Below are 17,897 nucleotides of genomic sequence, written 5' to 3' on the forward strand. Positions count from 1 at the left end.
GTGTAAGTCACACCTTTATGTCAATACACCCAAATGATATAGTTTTATAACCTCACGATATTTATACTTGTATTTCTGTTAATATAGCCATTTCCTGGCACATGTAATAAGGTCCTGATACATAACTGTTGAATGAATAAAAATTCATAACGAAAAATAGAAAGTCTCTGAGTATACAGAATGTAACATAGTCATTAATAGTTTCTGGATACTACTAATTTCCTTACTACTGAAGAAAGAAAATGGGGTGTGGGAGGGGGGCAGTGCAGATATAAAGGAGCAGCACATCAATAGGTCAGTAAAATGTTTTTGCTTGTGGTAAAATGGTGATAAGCATAAAGTCACTTATCCATTTATTTAAGATTTATTGAGCACCTGACGGAGTCCTTTCTTTGAGAAACTCACAGTCAATAGTGGATCAAATGAGTAAACAGACAGATAATTTTTAAAATATAAAAAGACTTTAACCAAAGAGATAAACAATATATTCAGAGATTGAATAAGCCGTAATGAAAATCTGTCTTTCCTCACTTGTGCTATTCTTATTTCACTTCAAATCCATAAGAACACATGGACACTGAAGATGTAGTATCTCATTACAAGTCATCCTGGAAAATCTTTTTAACACACTTTATTTTCAAGAACTCAAAATAGGATATTTTAATGGGAGGAACAAAGAGTATGTCTGGAAAAGAAGTTTGAAGCCAGATGGTAGGAAGACTTTGAAATATTTTACACTATTTTCCATTTGCTCAAAAATTTTGTATTTGTTTTTATTTTGTTTTATATTTCCTACTGTGAAATCTACAAATTACCCTTTATTAATGGTTGATAAAGTCCCAGTTCCAAAATTAAAGACACCCTTAAACTTTTTGGTCGTCATCTTTATGAAATTATAACATTCAATCTTGGTTCGGCTCTACAAATAAGAAAATCTATTTCATTCGAAATTAATGAGTACAACAAGCAAAGAATAGAAGGAAAAAACAAAGAAGGAATCTAGACTTCAGAGACCTTCAAGCACACTTGTGGGGTGCTTTATTTATTACATTAAAATCAGTGAAGAGAAACAAAGCCAGGCTTTGGGATAATACTGTTGCTATTAATTTAAAAGCCAAATTTCAATAATCTTACCTGAAAAGTTTTTGTAATCCACTAAATCAAACATAACAACGGCAACAGCTGACCATGTGATTATCAGAGCAATGACCAGAAGCCAGGCTGCTGGGGAGCTAAATGTAGTCACTATGTCCTCTGTGACTGTCCTCTTCAGTATTTTTCCAGGAGATTTGGGTACAGATCCATTTTTGCTGTCTATAACGGTTGTTGTAGTAGACGCATTTCCTAATCGACATTCAGAAAGGAGAATTATAATTTAGAAATTTGTATCAAATATTGATGACAAACAACACAGATTATATAAGTATATTTAAGTTGCTTGTACCATTTTCTATAATAGAAGACACCTCTTTTGTGGCAGGGCCATTCCTTGCTGCCTACTGCCACATTATCCCTTCCTTGGCATTTACCCTCTTTTATGAAATCCCTAAGTTCTCACAATCAGCACTCATTGTCTCCCAAGTTCCATAAATGTTGCCATTCAGGCCACAAACCTTGACATCATCTTGAATTCATTTTTGCTTCTCTCTTGCTACCTCCTATATCCCATACCATAACAGGCAAGGAGTTTTTCGATCAAGTTGCTTTTTAGTAACTTTTTCCTTTGTGCAAGCAAAAATATCTTGCTTGCATATATATTTCTGGGAGAGAAACAAAATCAATAATAAAATAGTTCAAATGGATAAAATTCCTTTTGGGTATCCTGGCTTCACTGTATAACTGACCTTTCTATTGAGTCCATTCATTTTTATTTGTGAAGGAGCACAGAAGAGCCAAAAGAATAATGTGGGAAAATCTTATTATATCAAGTAACTTTTTTATTCCTACTTTCAAGAGTCTACTTGTTCATGGGAGAAAATTTTAAAAATACAAAAATAGCAAAATGAATAAATAGATAATTCTTTATAATCTCACCATCCATAAAGAACCATTGTTGACATGTTCTATTTGCATCTATTTTTATGTACCTACATACAGAAATTTATTTGTTTTTGACAAGTCATCACACTGTCCTTTATGTTTTCAATAGACAATATATAGTAAATATTCTCTCTTGAAATACATATTCCATAAAATTCCATTTAAGTGGCTGTACACATGTCATTTCATAGGTGTGCAAAATTTAATGAAAAAGCTTTCTGCCTTAGAATATGGCAAAAGTTTCCTCAGCAGACATTAATAATTATTGATTTGGAGAAATTTCTATATATAAAATTTCTAGAACAAATAATAACTATTATATATTTTGAGAATATATATATGTATTTGAAAATAAGCGTACTTTTAAAAATTGTGCAGACCAGCAGTTTATTTTCCTATTCTTGACAATAATGTGTGTAGCAAGTTTTTTAAAAAGTTTGCAATTACACTGGGGGAAATTTGCTTCATTTGCAACTTTTTGATAACTAAAGATGAGCTTTCTGTATGTTTATTTTTTCTCTGTATTTCTCATAAAATTTTTGAGCACTTTTAATAAACCTCTTTTTAGTGGCTTATAAAATTGTGTACACATATACATACATAGCTACATGTATATGTAGACATATGTAAATATGTTCGTACATACATAGATGTATGTGTAGATACATACATATGTATTTACATATATGTGTATATACATAGATGTATACATACAAATGATCTTAACGTTTTGTCTGAGCTATATGTTGTAATATTTTCCTGCAACTTAAACTTTTTCTTTTTATGGTATTTTTTATGTACAGAATGAAAATTTTAAAACTGTGTAACTTTTTCATTTTTCTGTTATAATGTCTACCTTTATATATCTAGAAAGCCCATCACAATAGAGAGTAGGCATATCTGATTATCTTGACAACCTTGACTCATAATAAGTTAAATTTGAAGGAAATTTAGAGATCATCTAAAACAACTATTTCGTGTTACATTTAAGAACAATTGAAGGCCAACTAGAAGATATAAATGCCTTTCACAGCATTGTTAATCCCAAATTTACACAGATGTGTAGTAAATATTGAATATTAAAATATTCCTAACAATACTAAACTAACAATCCAAATATTTTTGCCAAAACCACAGCTTAAAAACATACTTCATGTATTTTAAATATAGGCCTCATTATTTATAATAATTAAGCATTGTATATTAAGAGAGAAAATTTTGATTAATCATAGTTAATATATACTTAAATATTTTCAATTTTATATTTATTATTAATTACATTTCCAAAATAAAAAGAAAGCAAACCCTAAATTTTCAAACTTTTAAAATATATTTCACAAAATAAATTTTATGTAACTGGAAAGACTTCTTGTGGTTATTCAGAATGTGCTAAAAAATAATGGAAAGGTTTTGGTCTTTTAAAACTGAAGAGAATTCTTCATACTCCTTGAAGTCCTGAGTGAAATTGTAGTGTTCCTTTCCATCCTTCAGCCTCTTGCTCTACCTTCCACAATTCTTCCTCTCAATTAGGTCTAGTTTTCCACAAAAACAGTAAGGCAAAAAAGTTACGTTATGGGTTTTATAGACAAGAGAAGTTGGATTTGACTCCTTGCTCCTCCCTGCGTTAGCTGAATGGCTGGAAGGGCCCTACTTCACCTCAGCTCACTTTTGAGTGAAAAGAATCTCTATGTGAGGAATAAAGTGTATGGCTCAATTTACAGGTATTCGGTGGTGGAGAAATAACTCACATCGATTGCTTGGCATATTTCCTACTATGTGGAATTAATCAGTAAATGACAATACAACAACTACTGAACTGTCCTTATTATCATCACCATCATCATTACTATTACCACCACCTCATGGCTACTGCTACGATTATGACTACAATCATTACTATAAAAAAGAGGCTAGGAGGCAGGATTAACTTTAGAAAAAAAGGCTGAGGAACTGATTCTTCAATAAATGCAGGCATTTATTTACAATCAGTAAGCATATACATTAGGCTAAGGTATTTTCCGGGAACCAAAAAATGATGCTATGACTCTCTCAATGTCTTTCCCAATCAATTAATTGATTTCTTGAAATACAGGAAAAGAGGGACACATACTATAATTTATTCATATTAATGAAGACTGTTTTATACCATTAACAAAATTAAGAGAGATTATTTGTAATGAAATAATTTTGTTATAGTACAAATGTTATCAGTGTAACTGAATTCTTTAAACCAAAAAGATAAAGTTTGAATCTCCAAACAGATGTGTACACAACAAGGTGCTTATGGTATAAATTCAGTTCACAAGACAATTTTTAGTTTGAGGAAAAGAAATGAAAATATCACATGCAAATTACTCTAGTTAATAAAGTTTTACTCTTTTTGTTTCTTTTACCATAAAAGGGTACTATTCTCTTCATAAAAATAAGATAAACGACACAAAAGGCTATGACTGACTAAAGAAAAGAAAATACATTCAAGTGTATATATTAGTAGATATTAATAATAAATAAACATAACCAATGCAACTATTGTTAGATGACAATGGTAAATCTAAGCCCATATTTTAAAAAGATTAAAAAGCTGAGAGGGAATGTGGTTAGTAAAATGATTTAATTAACATTTTTAAATGACTTTAGGTAAAAATTCACAATAGTGACAATGAGTCTACCTTCTTTTTTGAAAAACTGTATGAATATATATCCCAAGTTCATGAACTCAATTTAGTCAAAATGATAGAAAGATGGAAAAATACCTTTGAAAAACATATTTCACAGACTATACTTGAGATGGTGCTCAAAGAAGGAAAAATTATAAAGAACTCATATCATATCCTCTCATTGATTTTTGTGCCAAATTCCCATCACTTTTAATGGCAGTTCTGAAAATGGATAAATGATAGAAGTGCTTTGAAATGTGATTTAAGACCCAAGTGGGGTTACAAGTGAATCAAACCTTAGGAATAATGATTTGCAAGAGTGTAAGTGAATTATAAGTGTTTAGGAGAGGCCCACCTGAAAGTTGATATGTTGCTAATCTTCAATTTTTTAACTTCTGGAAGGCTTCCTACTACCATTACATAGAGAACACTGGAAAAATTGCTTTTGCACTTCAGATTCACTTCAGCGAACTGTATATTAGAGAGTATTTCTATAGACAATATTATACACACCTGCTTGGCATCTTGTAACTGAAAGAATAAATTTACTGAAATTTGATATTAATTAGTTAAACCCTGGTCACATTTTTAAAAGAAAGAATATTTTTAAAGAAAAAAGAATCTGCATGTTTTTTTTCCTTTTTGATCAGAAAAATAAGAAGCTATGTAAATTCAAGAAATAATGTAAGTTCAGAGCTAAAACGCAACTTTTTTATTTTTAAAGAACTTATATATAGATAGATACATGATAGATAGATAGATAGATAGATGTAAATATCTCTCTATATATGTATATCTCCATTCCAAATTTTTCACCTCATAATCCTGCCAAAACAAATATGCTACAGTATTTTAAATAGATGAAAATGATAGTTAATGTTAAATGATTTTGAAAGTATTTTCTGGTTTTTTTCTTTACATTCTCAAATTTTCCACTTAGGAATTAATCAAGACTAAAGGTGATTGCAATACATTCTGAGTATCAACTGCAAAACCACAAGCAATTTGAAAGTTATCTTGCTTAAAAAATTATTTTTTGCCTTTGTTATGAAAATACACTAAGTTGTACCTTTCATTTTCCATTCAAATTTAGTGCAGAAGCCACACAGAGCCAAGCAGAATAAAACTGAGGGGAAATAAATTGCCTGCTCTGACAGCTGGTCAAGATAAATGCAAAGAACAGAGTGTGTAATCTGAGATTATTTAATGTTTGAGCAGCACTTTGAAGATGACAAGAGCTAGTTATTGATATGGCGGAAAAAATGGGAGGTAAATACTGCTGAGCAATTTGATATGGGCAATGCTTCTTGAAAGTTGGCATCTTGGAATTGGAGCAGAGCAGCTAGGATATGTAACAGCACTTTCCATGCCTACTTTTTAATTTCATTGCTTTTGATTTCATACAAATTATTTTGATTGCCAGACAGCCAGAATCAGCTTCAAAAGAAGCCGAGATCTGGCTGAAAGGCCATGTGACTCTGCTCCAAAGTAAAATGAAGGACTGCTTAGGCAGTGGTTCCAAAGACCAGCTTTACAGTCAGGTTATGCATGGACGAATAAATCATAAGCCTCCTGAAAGAAGTCATTTAGCTTCATCATGCCTTATTAATCAGAAAAGGAAACTGTCAAGTGCAGTTGCCCATTACTATTCCTATAGGACACTGGCAATACAATCTCTTCCAGGATGTTCAAGGAAAATACCTGTATTCTGGAATCATATAAATAAAACATTGTATCTTCATTACATAAAAGCATTAATTCTGAATTTTATATTTCACTGCGTTATATGGTTTGTGTACTGTTAGTATATTTTTCCTTAAAGAATTAGAGAGTAAAGGAGAAGAAATATATATGACAGCATTATAAAAATATATGCTTTTCTGAAATTATATTAAGACCCTAATTTTCGATTATGAGTAAGAATGAACTTTGCTATATATATTTTCTCAAGTATTCAAAAAAAGTGTATATAAAAATAAGAGTTTTGGAGAAATGATTGAAAAGATCTTTTGGCAAATAAAGTCAAAAAGTAAAAAATCTATCTTATAACTTACATATTTTATCAGACTAGTTTTTGCAGAATGTCTATGTATCATATAAACATAAATCTGTGACAATTAAATTTTGCTTTTCTACAAGTATACATAACCTGAACAAAAACAGATTTTTGAGAAACAAGATAAACCATAACAATTCACAAAAATAAATAGTCCTAGATATTCTAATTGATGTATGTAATATTGATAAAATATGAGAAATAAGCTAGAGTAATTTGTAGAAGAATCCAGATTCTAGGTATAAAAAAAAAAAAGAAACGAAAACTATTTTCCTTCAAGGTAAAAATTGTTTTTGTCTCAAACCAGAAATTGGTCTGTTGCCAATTTCAATGAAAGCCCTAAATTGTTACCTTTTCTCCCAGATTTTTGGGATGTGATCATTGTAATCAAATTTCAGAGAATAATTTGGCCACCCAATCTACCTGCTGAGATGAAGAGATATTTTATTTTTTACATTTTTAGTAGTCCTCTCTGCCCAACCACTTCTTCCACTCTTTGAGCATGAGAATATTTTTTCTAGCTTGAAAACAAAAAGCGAACACTACTCTAACCCCTGGCCTTAGAATTGGCCTTTAAGACAAGCCTGACCCTTCAGAACACTCCCTCATGCCTGTGACAGTGAAGGTATGGGGCAGTCAGAGTCCCCTATATTTTTCATGGAACTATGAGGGGATACTTTCTTTCTGCTGGGGTTACTATGCTGGTGAGTTTTACCAGTGGCCTTCTGAATCCACCACTTGGACAGTCTACTGCAGAAAGGAAAGTGGCAGGGTCCAGCTACCATTGTGCGGGTTCATGGAGCCAGCTTTGTTTACAGTCAGGTTTATCTCTAGATTTCCCAGTTATCAACTGCTTTGATTTTATTGTGTTTGCATTATCAGCCATCACGAGTACTGACTGATCATCTTGTTCCTGTTAGGAATATAAATAATTATTTTCCTTCATCTGTTTGTGTCCTGAGGAATGATCAGTCAGGAGGATCTAAACATACAGCTTCTTTTAAAAATTATTTTCATTTTAGAAGAAAACCTCAAATCTCACTCTTGTTTATCAAAGGCTGCGTTGTCATGAAAAGATGTGTTTGGTGTTTGCAAGGTCAGTTGCTTGTGTTGAGGTGTTGTTACTAGGAAGAGCTTGCTCTTGTTCTCAGGGAATGAGAGACAGGATCTCTCTCCATGGACAGTGGTCCCTCACTGTGACCTTCTAGCCCCCTTTCCAAAAGTCCTTACTGCAAAGTAATAGATGTCTCTTCTGTTCTGGTATTAGCTCCTGCAGCCTAGTTTCTCCGTGCTTTTTGAACTTTTCATTTTCAGCTTAGTAGTTACTCCTCATTCAGACCTTAGTTTTCCTACAAATAGTAAACTGAGTTTAAAGGTATAAAAATAATTCATTAAAATATATTTATTTTACCAAACTAAAGTAGGCAAGAATTTCTGATTATTGTTTCTCCTAAAAAGTTTTATTAAAATTCCATTGTTAAAATCCAACTCCTTTTAAGAATTACCTCAAACATCAACTCTTTAATGATATTTCCTGAATCTTTTTAAATGAATTTATTGTTTCTGCCTGTGTTGCTATAACATTTTTTTTTGATAAATAAAAAAAATGAGATGGATAAAATTATCTTGACTTTTGTGTAGCTCATTATTTGTTTTTCAACAAGGCTCTAATTTGGGAATAAGTCATTTATCCTTGCATAGCACTTAGCACAGCGTTTTTAACACAGTGAAGTCCCAATCAACACTTATTAAATGTGAAAACTTTTGTAAGTTTTGCTAAAGGGAATCAGCTAAAGAAAAAAAAAAATGTTATGTTAAATAGTCTCAATACTTCTACATGTAGAAGGGTATGCAGTACATAGGAATATCTAACCAAAGAAATAAATATAAAACAAAACCTGTTTTTATGAGAAAACATTGAGATGAGAGCTATGTTACTGAAAGAAGTAAAAGCATAACTGTTCAGATGCATCTCATAAGTAGCTGGTCAAAATAATTAAGGCTATAACAGAGGAGGAAAGACTAGTAGGGTAGAGAAAAAAAAATATACAGTCTCTTTGTCTGAAAAAAGCATATATTTGCTAAATAATGTCAATAATTAAGCAGAGACACTCCTCTCTAATGAGGCAATTAGAATTAGCATCTCAGATGTTATTGGTGTTATTAAATCTCCAAAGGTTTTTTAAAAATTCTCCCATAGCTAGGAGAGGTTTCTACAGCAAGATTAAGCAGAATAAATATATAAGTGAATAAAAATGCTGATGATCAACTTACAAATGATGCATTGTCTTAGTCAGATGGGGCTGCCATACGAAATACCACAGACTGGATGTATTAAACAACAGAAATTTATTTTTTCACAGTTCTGAAAGCCGAAAGTCTCAGATCAGGTTGTTATTACGGTCAAATTCTGGTGAGAATTCTCTTCCTGGCTTGCAGATGGCTACCTTCTTACTGTGTTTTCACATGGCAGAGAGAGAGAGCTAGCAAGCTTTCTGCTATATGTGTTAAAAGGGAATAAATTCCACTCTGAGGGCTCCACCCCCCTGACTTTGTTTAAACCTAATTACCTCCCAAAATCCCAATTTCACAGATACATCACAATTGGAATTATGACTTCAACATATGAATTTGGGAGGACACAATCCAGTCCATAAAATGCTTATTTCTATGATTATTTAAAAATTGCTCAAGATAATATTAATATATTTTAAACTCAATATGCATAGATATTTTGATAGAGCAATTTCTTTCATGTTTAGAAAGAATGGAAACCATGGCTATTGTCCCTTACAAGTACATGCTCAAGTAGCCCAAATCAAAACGTCAGTGGTCACTACATATAATGAGATAGTGTAAAGATGGAAATTAATCAAAAAAACCCATTAGATGACTCTTTTGTGACAATCATTTTGACAAGTCAATACAATTCATTTTAGAAAAATAATCCATCTTTATCACATGAACCCAAGAAATCTCATGCAAAAAGATAAGGCACTTTAGAGTCTGTTTGATTTTATGAGTTAGAAATTTGACATGGAGGTTACAGAAAATCTCCCAAATTCTGTGGGTTTAGTTTCAGGCAAATAGAAGTTAGACTCTGTTTTTTAGCAATTATGGTATAAGTAGGACAGGCTTAAGATCCATGAACTATATTCGGTTTTTCTTAAAGTTAATATTCTAGTATTTTTTGTTGTTGTTGTTGTTGTTGTTATTTGGATTGACACGTTTTCTTCCTGGGCCAAATATACATAAATAAAATCCTTTACCTACCCCCAGCAGTCTTGCTACTTAATTGTCACATTTATATTGAATCACAAACCCACTGACGTAGAAAAGGCTTGAGTAATGACATGCTATTTCAATTTGGAAAAAAATACTAAATTAAATGCTTCACAATCATTAGCTTTCCATGATTTGTTGACTCTAATGTGTATTTTCACATTTTTTTTCTTAAAGACATTTTCATGGAAATCAACTCTTCCTTAAGAATTAATCATCTCCTGCTGCTTTACTCCACATGGAGTTATAATCCTACCATTATGGTGTTACCATAGTTTCCACTTTATTTTCATTATGGAAGTATGACAGACCCCCCCCCCAAAAAAAAACCACTCAACATTGATATTTTTCATGTAAATGCATTCAGTAATAACGATAAAGACTTCATATAAAGCTTCTGCTTAAAATTATACGGATAAAATGATGAGTTTCTTACATTGCCATCAGCTACTTAAAGGAAATTTAAGAAAATGCGAGAACTAAGATCTAAATAACCTTTTAAGTTTACTTCTCTAGATATATGTTTTTAGGCAAATGTTTCAAGAATCAACCTGGTTTATTTTTTGATATATTTTAGGTGTAAATCAAACTAGATCTGTGTTTTCTATTTATAAAAATATTTCCATCCATTGGTTGGAAAAGCTGTGATAATTCAATAATTTAATATTTTCATATGTACATTATGTACATGCATATGAACAAGAATGTTTTAGAGTATGCAACCATTAAGGAGGAGTATGACTAATTTTATTGAACATTCTGGGGCTTTTGAAGTAAAAATTACAATGAAATATCCTTAGTTGTGTGTACTATTAATTATCAGTAATATATGTTAACATCTTTTGTAGTTATTCTAGAATTAATGCTATTGCTATAATTGAATTTAAAATAGATCTACAAAATTTTTTTGTCTCCAATAAAGTAAAATGTTTAAGAATTTTTTTGTGAGAAAAAAAATATACTTAGAATTGGGCACCACTGTAATAGGATATTATTATACTTTGTTTACCTTGAACTCAAATCTTCATTAAGTTATTTGAAATGTTTAGAACAGGTCGGGCCAGTGTAGCCTAAACCCTCATCTTTGTAAACTAAGTTCACATATCCCATAAAGAAAATACACATATTACATGAAGAAAATGCAGCCTAAAAATTTAGAGACATCAGATAAATACATTTTATGTATTTTTCTTTTAATCATTTAATCTATAAGGGGAAAAGAAAGCAGCTTCTCGTGCCTTTCAAAGAACTTCTAAATGAGCTTGAAGCTCCCTTACGCATTTCTGAAATGAATATTAAAGAATCTATGTCCATATTTCAAAAATGCAAGCAATTAGGTAGACACAAATAATACTTTATACAAATCTTTTTCCTAAGGAGTTCATAGAGTTTTAGAAACATCTGATAAAGCTGCACATATCTATAGAACTAGGAAAGTATTCTACTCCTCATTGATATGAAAGAAAACTGAAAACAAGGAGTTATAGGAAACAGTTTTCTCCAGTCCACTCATTATGAGAATTTTCAAAGTATCATATACTGCTTAGTTCCTAATATTTCCATCCTCTGAATTGTTTGCCCGCATAAACCTAAATTTGGTCTTAAATTTTATGTGAGGAAAGTGCCACTGACAACTAACAAAAGACTTTTTATTTGGACAATTACAGTTCTGATTTTAAAAAGCAAAAGTCCAAATAAAATGATGAATGATTGAACTGTTTCCATCTAGTCCTTTCTCCAGGCAGTTTTTACTAGTCAGAAGAGCATTTTACTTAGTATTCTAGAGATAAAATTATATCCTCACCACCTCGAGGAGTAAGAAATAAATGGAAAATTAGGCCTTTGTCCTCTAAGAAACTACTTGATATTTACTTTCAGGGGGCTCAACTTTGGTATTATTAGTGCTGCAGACTGGGAAAGAGGAGCCACTTCGGAGTTAGTCCAGCATTATCTCTAGGAGTTGGGAGTCTCTAGGAGTCAATATTTCATAGAACAGTGATATATCCTATCCCATCACTTTAAAACTCTCCTCTGAATAGGATTTTACTATTGACAGGCTCATATTTCTGACATTTAGATTGCTCAAAGCAGTTATTTCTATGGAGCGAGCATTTTTATAAGATTTATTTGACTAAGTTTATTCAAGCATCACAACTGCATTAGTATCACCAAGCCACAGCAGATTCAGTGGAAAAAAAAAAAAAAAGATTTATAAAATTGTGATTGCCCTAAAGCATGTATTTTTAGAGACTACTGTGCATTCTTCCCTTAAGTAACTTACCTTGAGATTTATATTCTACATGATATTTGCCATCCAAAGTCTATGACTATCCAAAAGAAGAGAAATGAAAACCGGTTTAGGAATCATTTTTCTCACATGAAAAGAAATTACTTTCCTTTTTTATAACAAAAGGAAAACACATTAAATGTTAAATTTGCATATTAAACCCTTTGGTTTGATATTAGAGGAGATTCTTTACAGATAACATTAATTCTTTTCCACATCTTACTTCTGATTAGATGTGGCTCTTGCAAAAGATCCCACATTTCATAAAAAGAATCAAATTATAAAAAATGTTTTGCTAAGGCAATTTTGGGGAGAAAATCATAATTGTTAATATCCTAGTTCTAAAACTGATCATAATTATATTGCTTTAGGCTAATATAGCATCTCTGCTCCAGGGAAACTAAAAATTATCACACAAGCCAGAATTTCTGAAGATATATATATATCTTTCTAAATATGCCATATTACACACACACACACACACACACACACACACACACACACACACTCATGATTTTCTGGGAAAAACTCAGTCATTTCAGAAGCCACAATGACTCAGAAAGAGCACTTGGGTGATAAATGAAGGACATTATGTGAGTAAGTTTTGTCAAAACTTAAAGTGGTAAAAAGGCAATCTGCCATTTGGCAAGTAGTTAAACATGTAAGTTTTCTAGGGCTGCCATAGGAAAAAAATCACAGACTGGGTGACTTGATCAAAAGGGATTTACTGCCTCACAGTTTCAGAAGCCAAAAGTTCAACATTAAGGTGTGAGCAGGCAAGGTTTGCTCCTCCTGCGAGCCTTGAGGGAACGATCTGTCCAGACCCCTGTCCATCGCTTGTGGATGGCTGTCTTCATGTTCATGTGGCATTCTCACTGTGTGCGTGTCTATTTCCAAATTTCCCCTTTCTATACGGATGCCTGTCAGATTGAACTAGAGTTCATGCTATTGACCTAATTTTAGCTTGACTACCTTTGTGAAAACCCGATCGCCAAATAAGGACACATTGTGAAGTGCTGGGGGCTAGGACTGCAGTGTATGAATGGGGAGTGGGCTTGTGGGGGCTGGCGCAGTTCAACCCTTGACAAGTACTATAGGGTCTCCTTGTCATATCATAAAATGATCTTTTGAGAGTTTAGTTAAATTTATTCCAAGGCATTACCATTAAGGACTTCTGTAAAAATAAAGCTCTGAATTAACCAAATTATTGAGGAAATTTGCGATTCCTTCTCAAAAAGCAAGGGAACTTGAAACTATGAAATTATTCTGGTAGTAATGCTCTTGATTGTTTTCCTTTTCTTGTATAAATGTCAGATTAAAAACCATGTTTATATAAGTGTGTGTATTTTCAAATATGTATGTCTACATAAAAATACACACACACACAGTAGGTTAGTTAGGCACATGTCATCAATAATAGAATACCATGAGTCAAAGTAACTACAATTAGGTCAGATATTTAACACAGCTACTTGTTCAAATTATTTATTCTTTCATGAAATTAAAATATTAGATTTTTAAAAATCAGATATTTAACATTTAAATAATCCTATCTTTCATGCCTTATTAATCTATAAACTAAAATGTAAAGATGTATTTTTTACCAAAGCAATCAACGTTTATGGATGTTTTGTTTTCAGAGAAAATTTTATTATAGATTTAGGCTTTGCATGATTTAATTACATGTTATAAAATACTGATTATTGCTACATTAAAATATTTATAATAAAAATGTTTCTACAAAGGATATCTGCTTCCTTCAGTTATCCCGGATAAAGAAAAATTGTCTCTAAAGATAAATGCCTAAAGCATAAATGTTATTAAACAAAATGTAATTCTGGCTTTAATATTTGTTGATTGATCCTAAGAAAATACACTCAACAAAATCTACTACCTTCAGCACTTATAATATAGGGATCACTTTAAGGTTAATAAATGACTGGAAAGTTATAATATGAAATGTCAAAATAATATTTGAACATATATTTTAGTATTATTTAGATAACATATCTTTAGTATTAAAAAAAAATCAGGCATTTCAATTTATCAGTTGTTTCTGACAAATTCTCAGCTGCTAAATGATCGTCTCATTTTTTTTATCAAGGTTTGGTAATTGAAACAAAAAACAAACAAACAAGCAAAGCATTCTAGAATAAGATGCCAGCCCAGCATATGCCTCTGCGATATGGAAACAATATTAGGTTACATTGTCTATGTGAATTGTAATTCCTTATTCATAAAATAATTACCATGTTTGAATCCATAGACTTCCTACTACCACTGAAATGCATGTTACAGCCAAATAGCAGCATTTTCTGGTATCCTGCATATTGTTTCTCATGAAACTGAGAACAATCTATAAAACCTGTCTTAATTATATAAAGCAGAACATTTTAATGAAATCACTTATTAATTTATTCCATTGTTCATTTGTACTTTTCATAGATCTTATGAATAAAAGTCTGTTTTCAAACTCATTATTCTAGTAGTGTCCCCTATAAAACAGTATTTTATAATTTTTCATATGGTACTTTCTGTAGTCACATCCTCCTCAGATTCTAAGACCTAAAGCAAGCTATTAGTGAATGGGACAAAATCAGTTTTCCCTGCAATGGATCCTGATGAAAGACTGAATATTTGCTAAGTAGACTTTCCATAAGTAGATTTAAAGCTAAATTAGAAATTAAAAAGCATTCAAGTATTTTTTTTTATCTTTTGGTTCTTCTGAAAGGATAGAATAATCAGAAAAGGCTTTGTCTGATTATTTATAAAAAATACATTAAGAATATGCCACAGGTGAATAGCAAAAAGTTGGAGATGGAGTAGTAAACTGAGGGATGGAGCAATAAACTGGGAGCTGGAGTAGGGCTGACTGGGAGACCTCCTGGGTGTCAACTCATTTGTTTGCAAGGCAGTCAGTCTTTGCAAACTTAAATCGTGGACTGACTCACTCTGCCTACAATGACCAAAATCAATTGAAAATGAAAAAGCATGTGATATTCTTGAAGGAAAACCGTAATGCTCACCAAGTGCCATTAAACGACTGTGCCCTAGCAAAATCCTGGGTGCCACAGAAGTGCTATTAGGGAGGTGACACACAACCAACAGATCATGTTACCTCTAACTCTGAGGCTCTATTACCTACCAAGATAAAACTCTAATAATGACAAAAACCATGAGTATAAAGTTGCCACCAAGTCATAGGCAACCCGAGCTCTTATGACTCATCCCTTTCAATTATGTACCCAAAATTTCTATGAGACCTGGGACATTCTGCGCCCCCTCATTCATCTGTGAATGTGAGTTGTCTGTAGCCTAAGTCTGAAATGACTTCACCACATTGTTCATCTTTCCCCTTACTCCCTCTTTAGAACTCAATTTTATTGGAAAAAAACCATACTCATTTATTTATATATTGTCTTTTGTCTGTTTATGTTTTTCTGCCATAATAGCAGAGTTGAGCACTAGCAACCATGTGACCCACCACATCTAAAATATTTCCTCTCTGGCCCTTTATAGAAAAAAGTTTGCCAATCCTGCTCTTTGAGCATAAGAGAGTAACTAACAAAGTAGGAATTTAAATATATATATATATAATACATATTTTTATAAATATTTATATATTTTAAACAAATATTTTGTTTATTAAGTATATTTAATAGATTAAATTAATGTTTATATGTTTATATAAATTATATATGATAAATTAATATATAACAATAAATTAATTCTATAAATTAAAACTAGATATGTTTATTTATATATTATATATAATGGGAAATATGTTGGGAAATAATAATTTAAGTTAGCATTTTGCAAATATTAATCAGACGTAAGAGAGCCATGTGACACAGTGACATAAAAGTGGAACTTTTTTTCCTGTGATTAAATCCTGACTTTGCTCCCATCAGCAACAGCACCACAGTGTTCATCTAGGAAAACAAATCATGAACACTACCTTATAGAGTTATTATTAGGAATACTTAAAGTATTTAGCACGGTGTCAGGTACAATAACTGTTAACTCTTTTCCCTCTCTTACCAACTTTCCCTACTTCAATTTACTAATTGTTAGTAGTGATAAGCAATGTTCCATATAAATAAAGCTTTTAAAAATATGTATCTTGGGTAGGGGGATTACTTCAGCTCCATTTATTTATTTGTTTATTTATTTATGTTTGCTCTAAACATGGAATTCTGAAGTACTGAGATTAAACTGCTTTTTTATGTATATAATAATATGGGTTATATAACTGAGAATGTAAGCCCTGGAGGCTTAGAGATTAAATTCTTTGAAGAGACTTTATTTTGCAAAGCACACAACTTGTGTTGAACTCATTCATAACTACCCTTGTAATAAAGCCAAGAGATGTTAACAATTCAGAAATGTATTTCTCCAACCAAGTTCAGAAAGCCTAAAGGGTAAAATCTCACATTTTCATTCATATGAAAAACTCACAGTGTTTTTAATGCATTTACCACCAATTACAAAAAGCTCAATAATGCTATGTTTGTTAATTTCTTGCACAATTTGTTGCTATTCTTTATTCTAAACAGGCATTAGGTCCCAAAAGATTTTTTTCATAAGGTGGTTATTTGGAGCACAAATATATTTTCCCATTTTAATTAAAGAATATGATGAAGGTTGTTATGGTCTCAGTATGCCCATCAAAACCTTTTCAATAGTATGCAGCTGAATTGTTATACAAATAAAACTGTAGACATTTTTATGCTTTTTTATGTGTTTACATATTGCTTCCATAAGGAACAGGAACAGGTCTTACTTTGGTTAAGCCTTGGCTTTATCAGGATACCTTAAATATAAACCTCCAGGGTATGTTAAATGCCCATCCTGGACACTTCCAGACCATTGTCTTTGCATGTTCATCTTAGACCTACCATATTATCTTGCAACTGCCTGTTTATGTTTCTGGCTCTCTCACTAGAATTTAAGTTCTTTGAAGCTGTTCATCTTCATTTATACTTCTGGAGCCCAGCACAATGACTGACCCTAAGTAAATATTATTGAATTGATGTGCTCACCTGAGAATCAGTTGGGTCACATTTTGTAGGTAACAAAATGTGTTGCCATTGGCACTTGTGACTTTTTAAAGGCCAAATTTGATCAACTCTTATTAATACTAGTATGCTTTACTTTAAAACAGGCCCACGGTGATGTGTCATCATCAACACTATTTGCTCAGCCTTGCTGCATGTCTAGCCATGTGAATTTAAGAATAAAGTTGCAGCCCTTTCTATAACTGGAAAAGCAGGTTTTATGTTTCGTGGCTGGTACTACATTTCTTCAACACTGAATCAAGTATAACAGAGAATTAAAGCATGGTGGTCTCAGCTAAGGACACAACTACTCCAAATGCCTCATTTGTGCTAACCGATAGAAAGTTTCCCTTCCTCTAAGCTGTCACGGCTGCTACACTAGAGATCAGAGCTTGTTAATTAAATAACATGTTAGATGTACACTTTTTTGTGCCTCTTGGACCAGGCACCTTTCTGCAGGGCACAGCATATGGCAGACCCAGTCTTGATTTATATGAACAGTGGAACTGTAGGTCTAC

The 17,897-nt window shown here is 32.1% G+C and overlaps 1 protein-coding gene across 2 annotated transcripts in view; it reads right to left on the reverse strand.

Annotated features, from left to right (window-relative positions):
• The window catches only part of TRDN (triadin), a 227,335-nt gene that overhangs the window by 184,456 nt on the left and 24,982 nt on the right, over window positions 1-17,897 (reverse strand). For both annotated transcript variants that reach the window (XM_036221435.1, XM_016154083.2), the window contains exon 2: window positions 1,135-1,344. In XM_036221435.1, coding sequence (XP_036077328.1) covers window positions 1,135-1,344 — 210 coding nt within the window. The remainder of the gene's footprint in view (window positions 1-1,134; window positions 1,345-17,897) is intronic.

The sequence above is a fragment of the Rousettus aegyptiacus genome, unplaced genomic scaffold, assembly GCF_014176215.1.
Source record: "Rousettus aegyptiacus isolate mRouAeg1 unplaced genomic scaffold, mRouAeg1.p scaffold_m13_p_1, whole genome shotgun sequence".
NCBI lineage: Eukaryota > Metazoa > Chordata > Mammalia > Chiroptera > Pteropodidae > Rousettus > Rousettus aegyptiacus.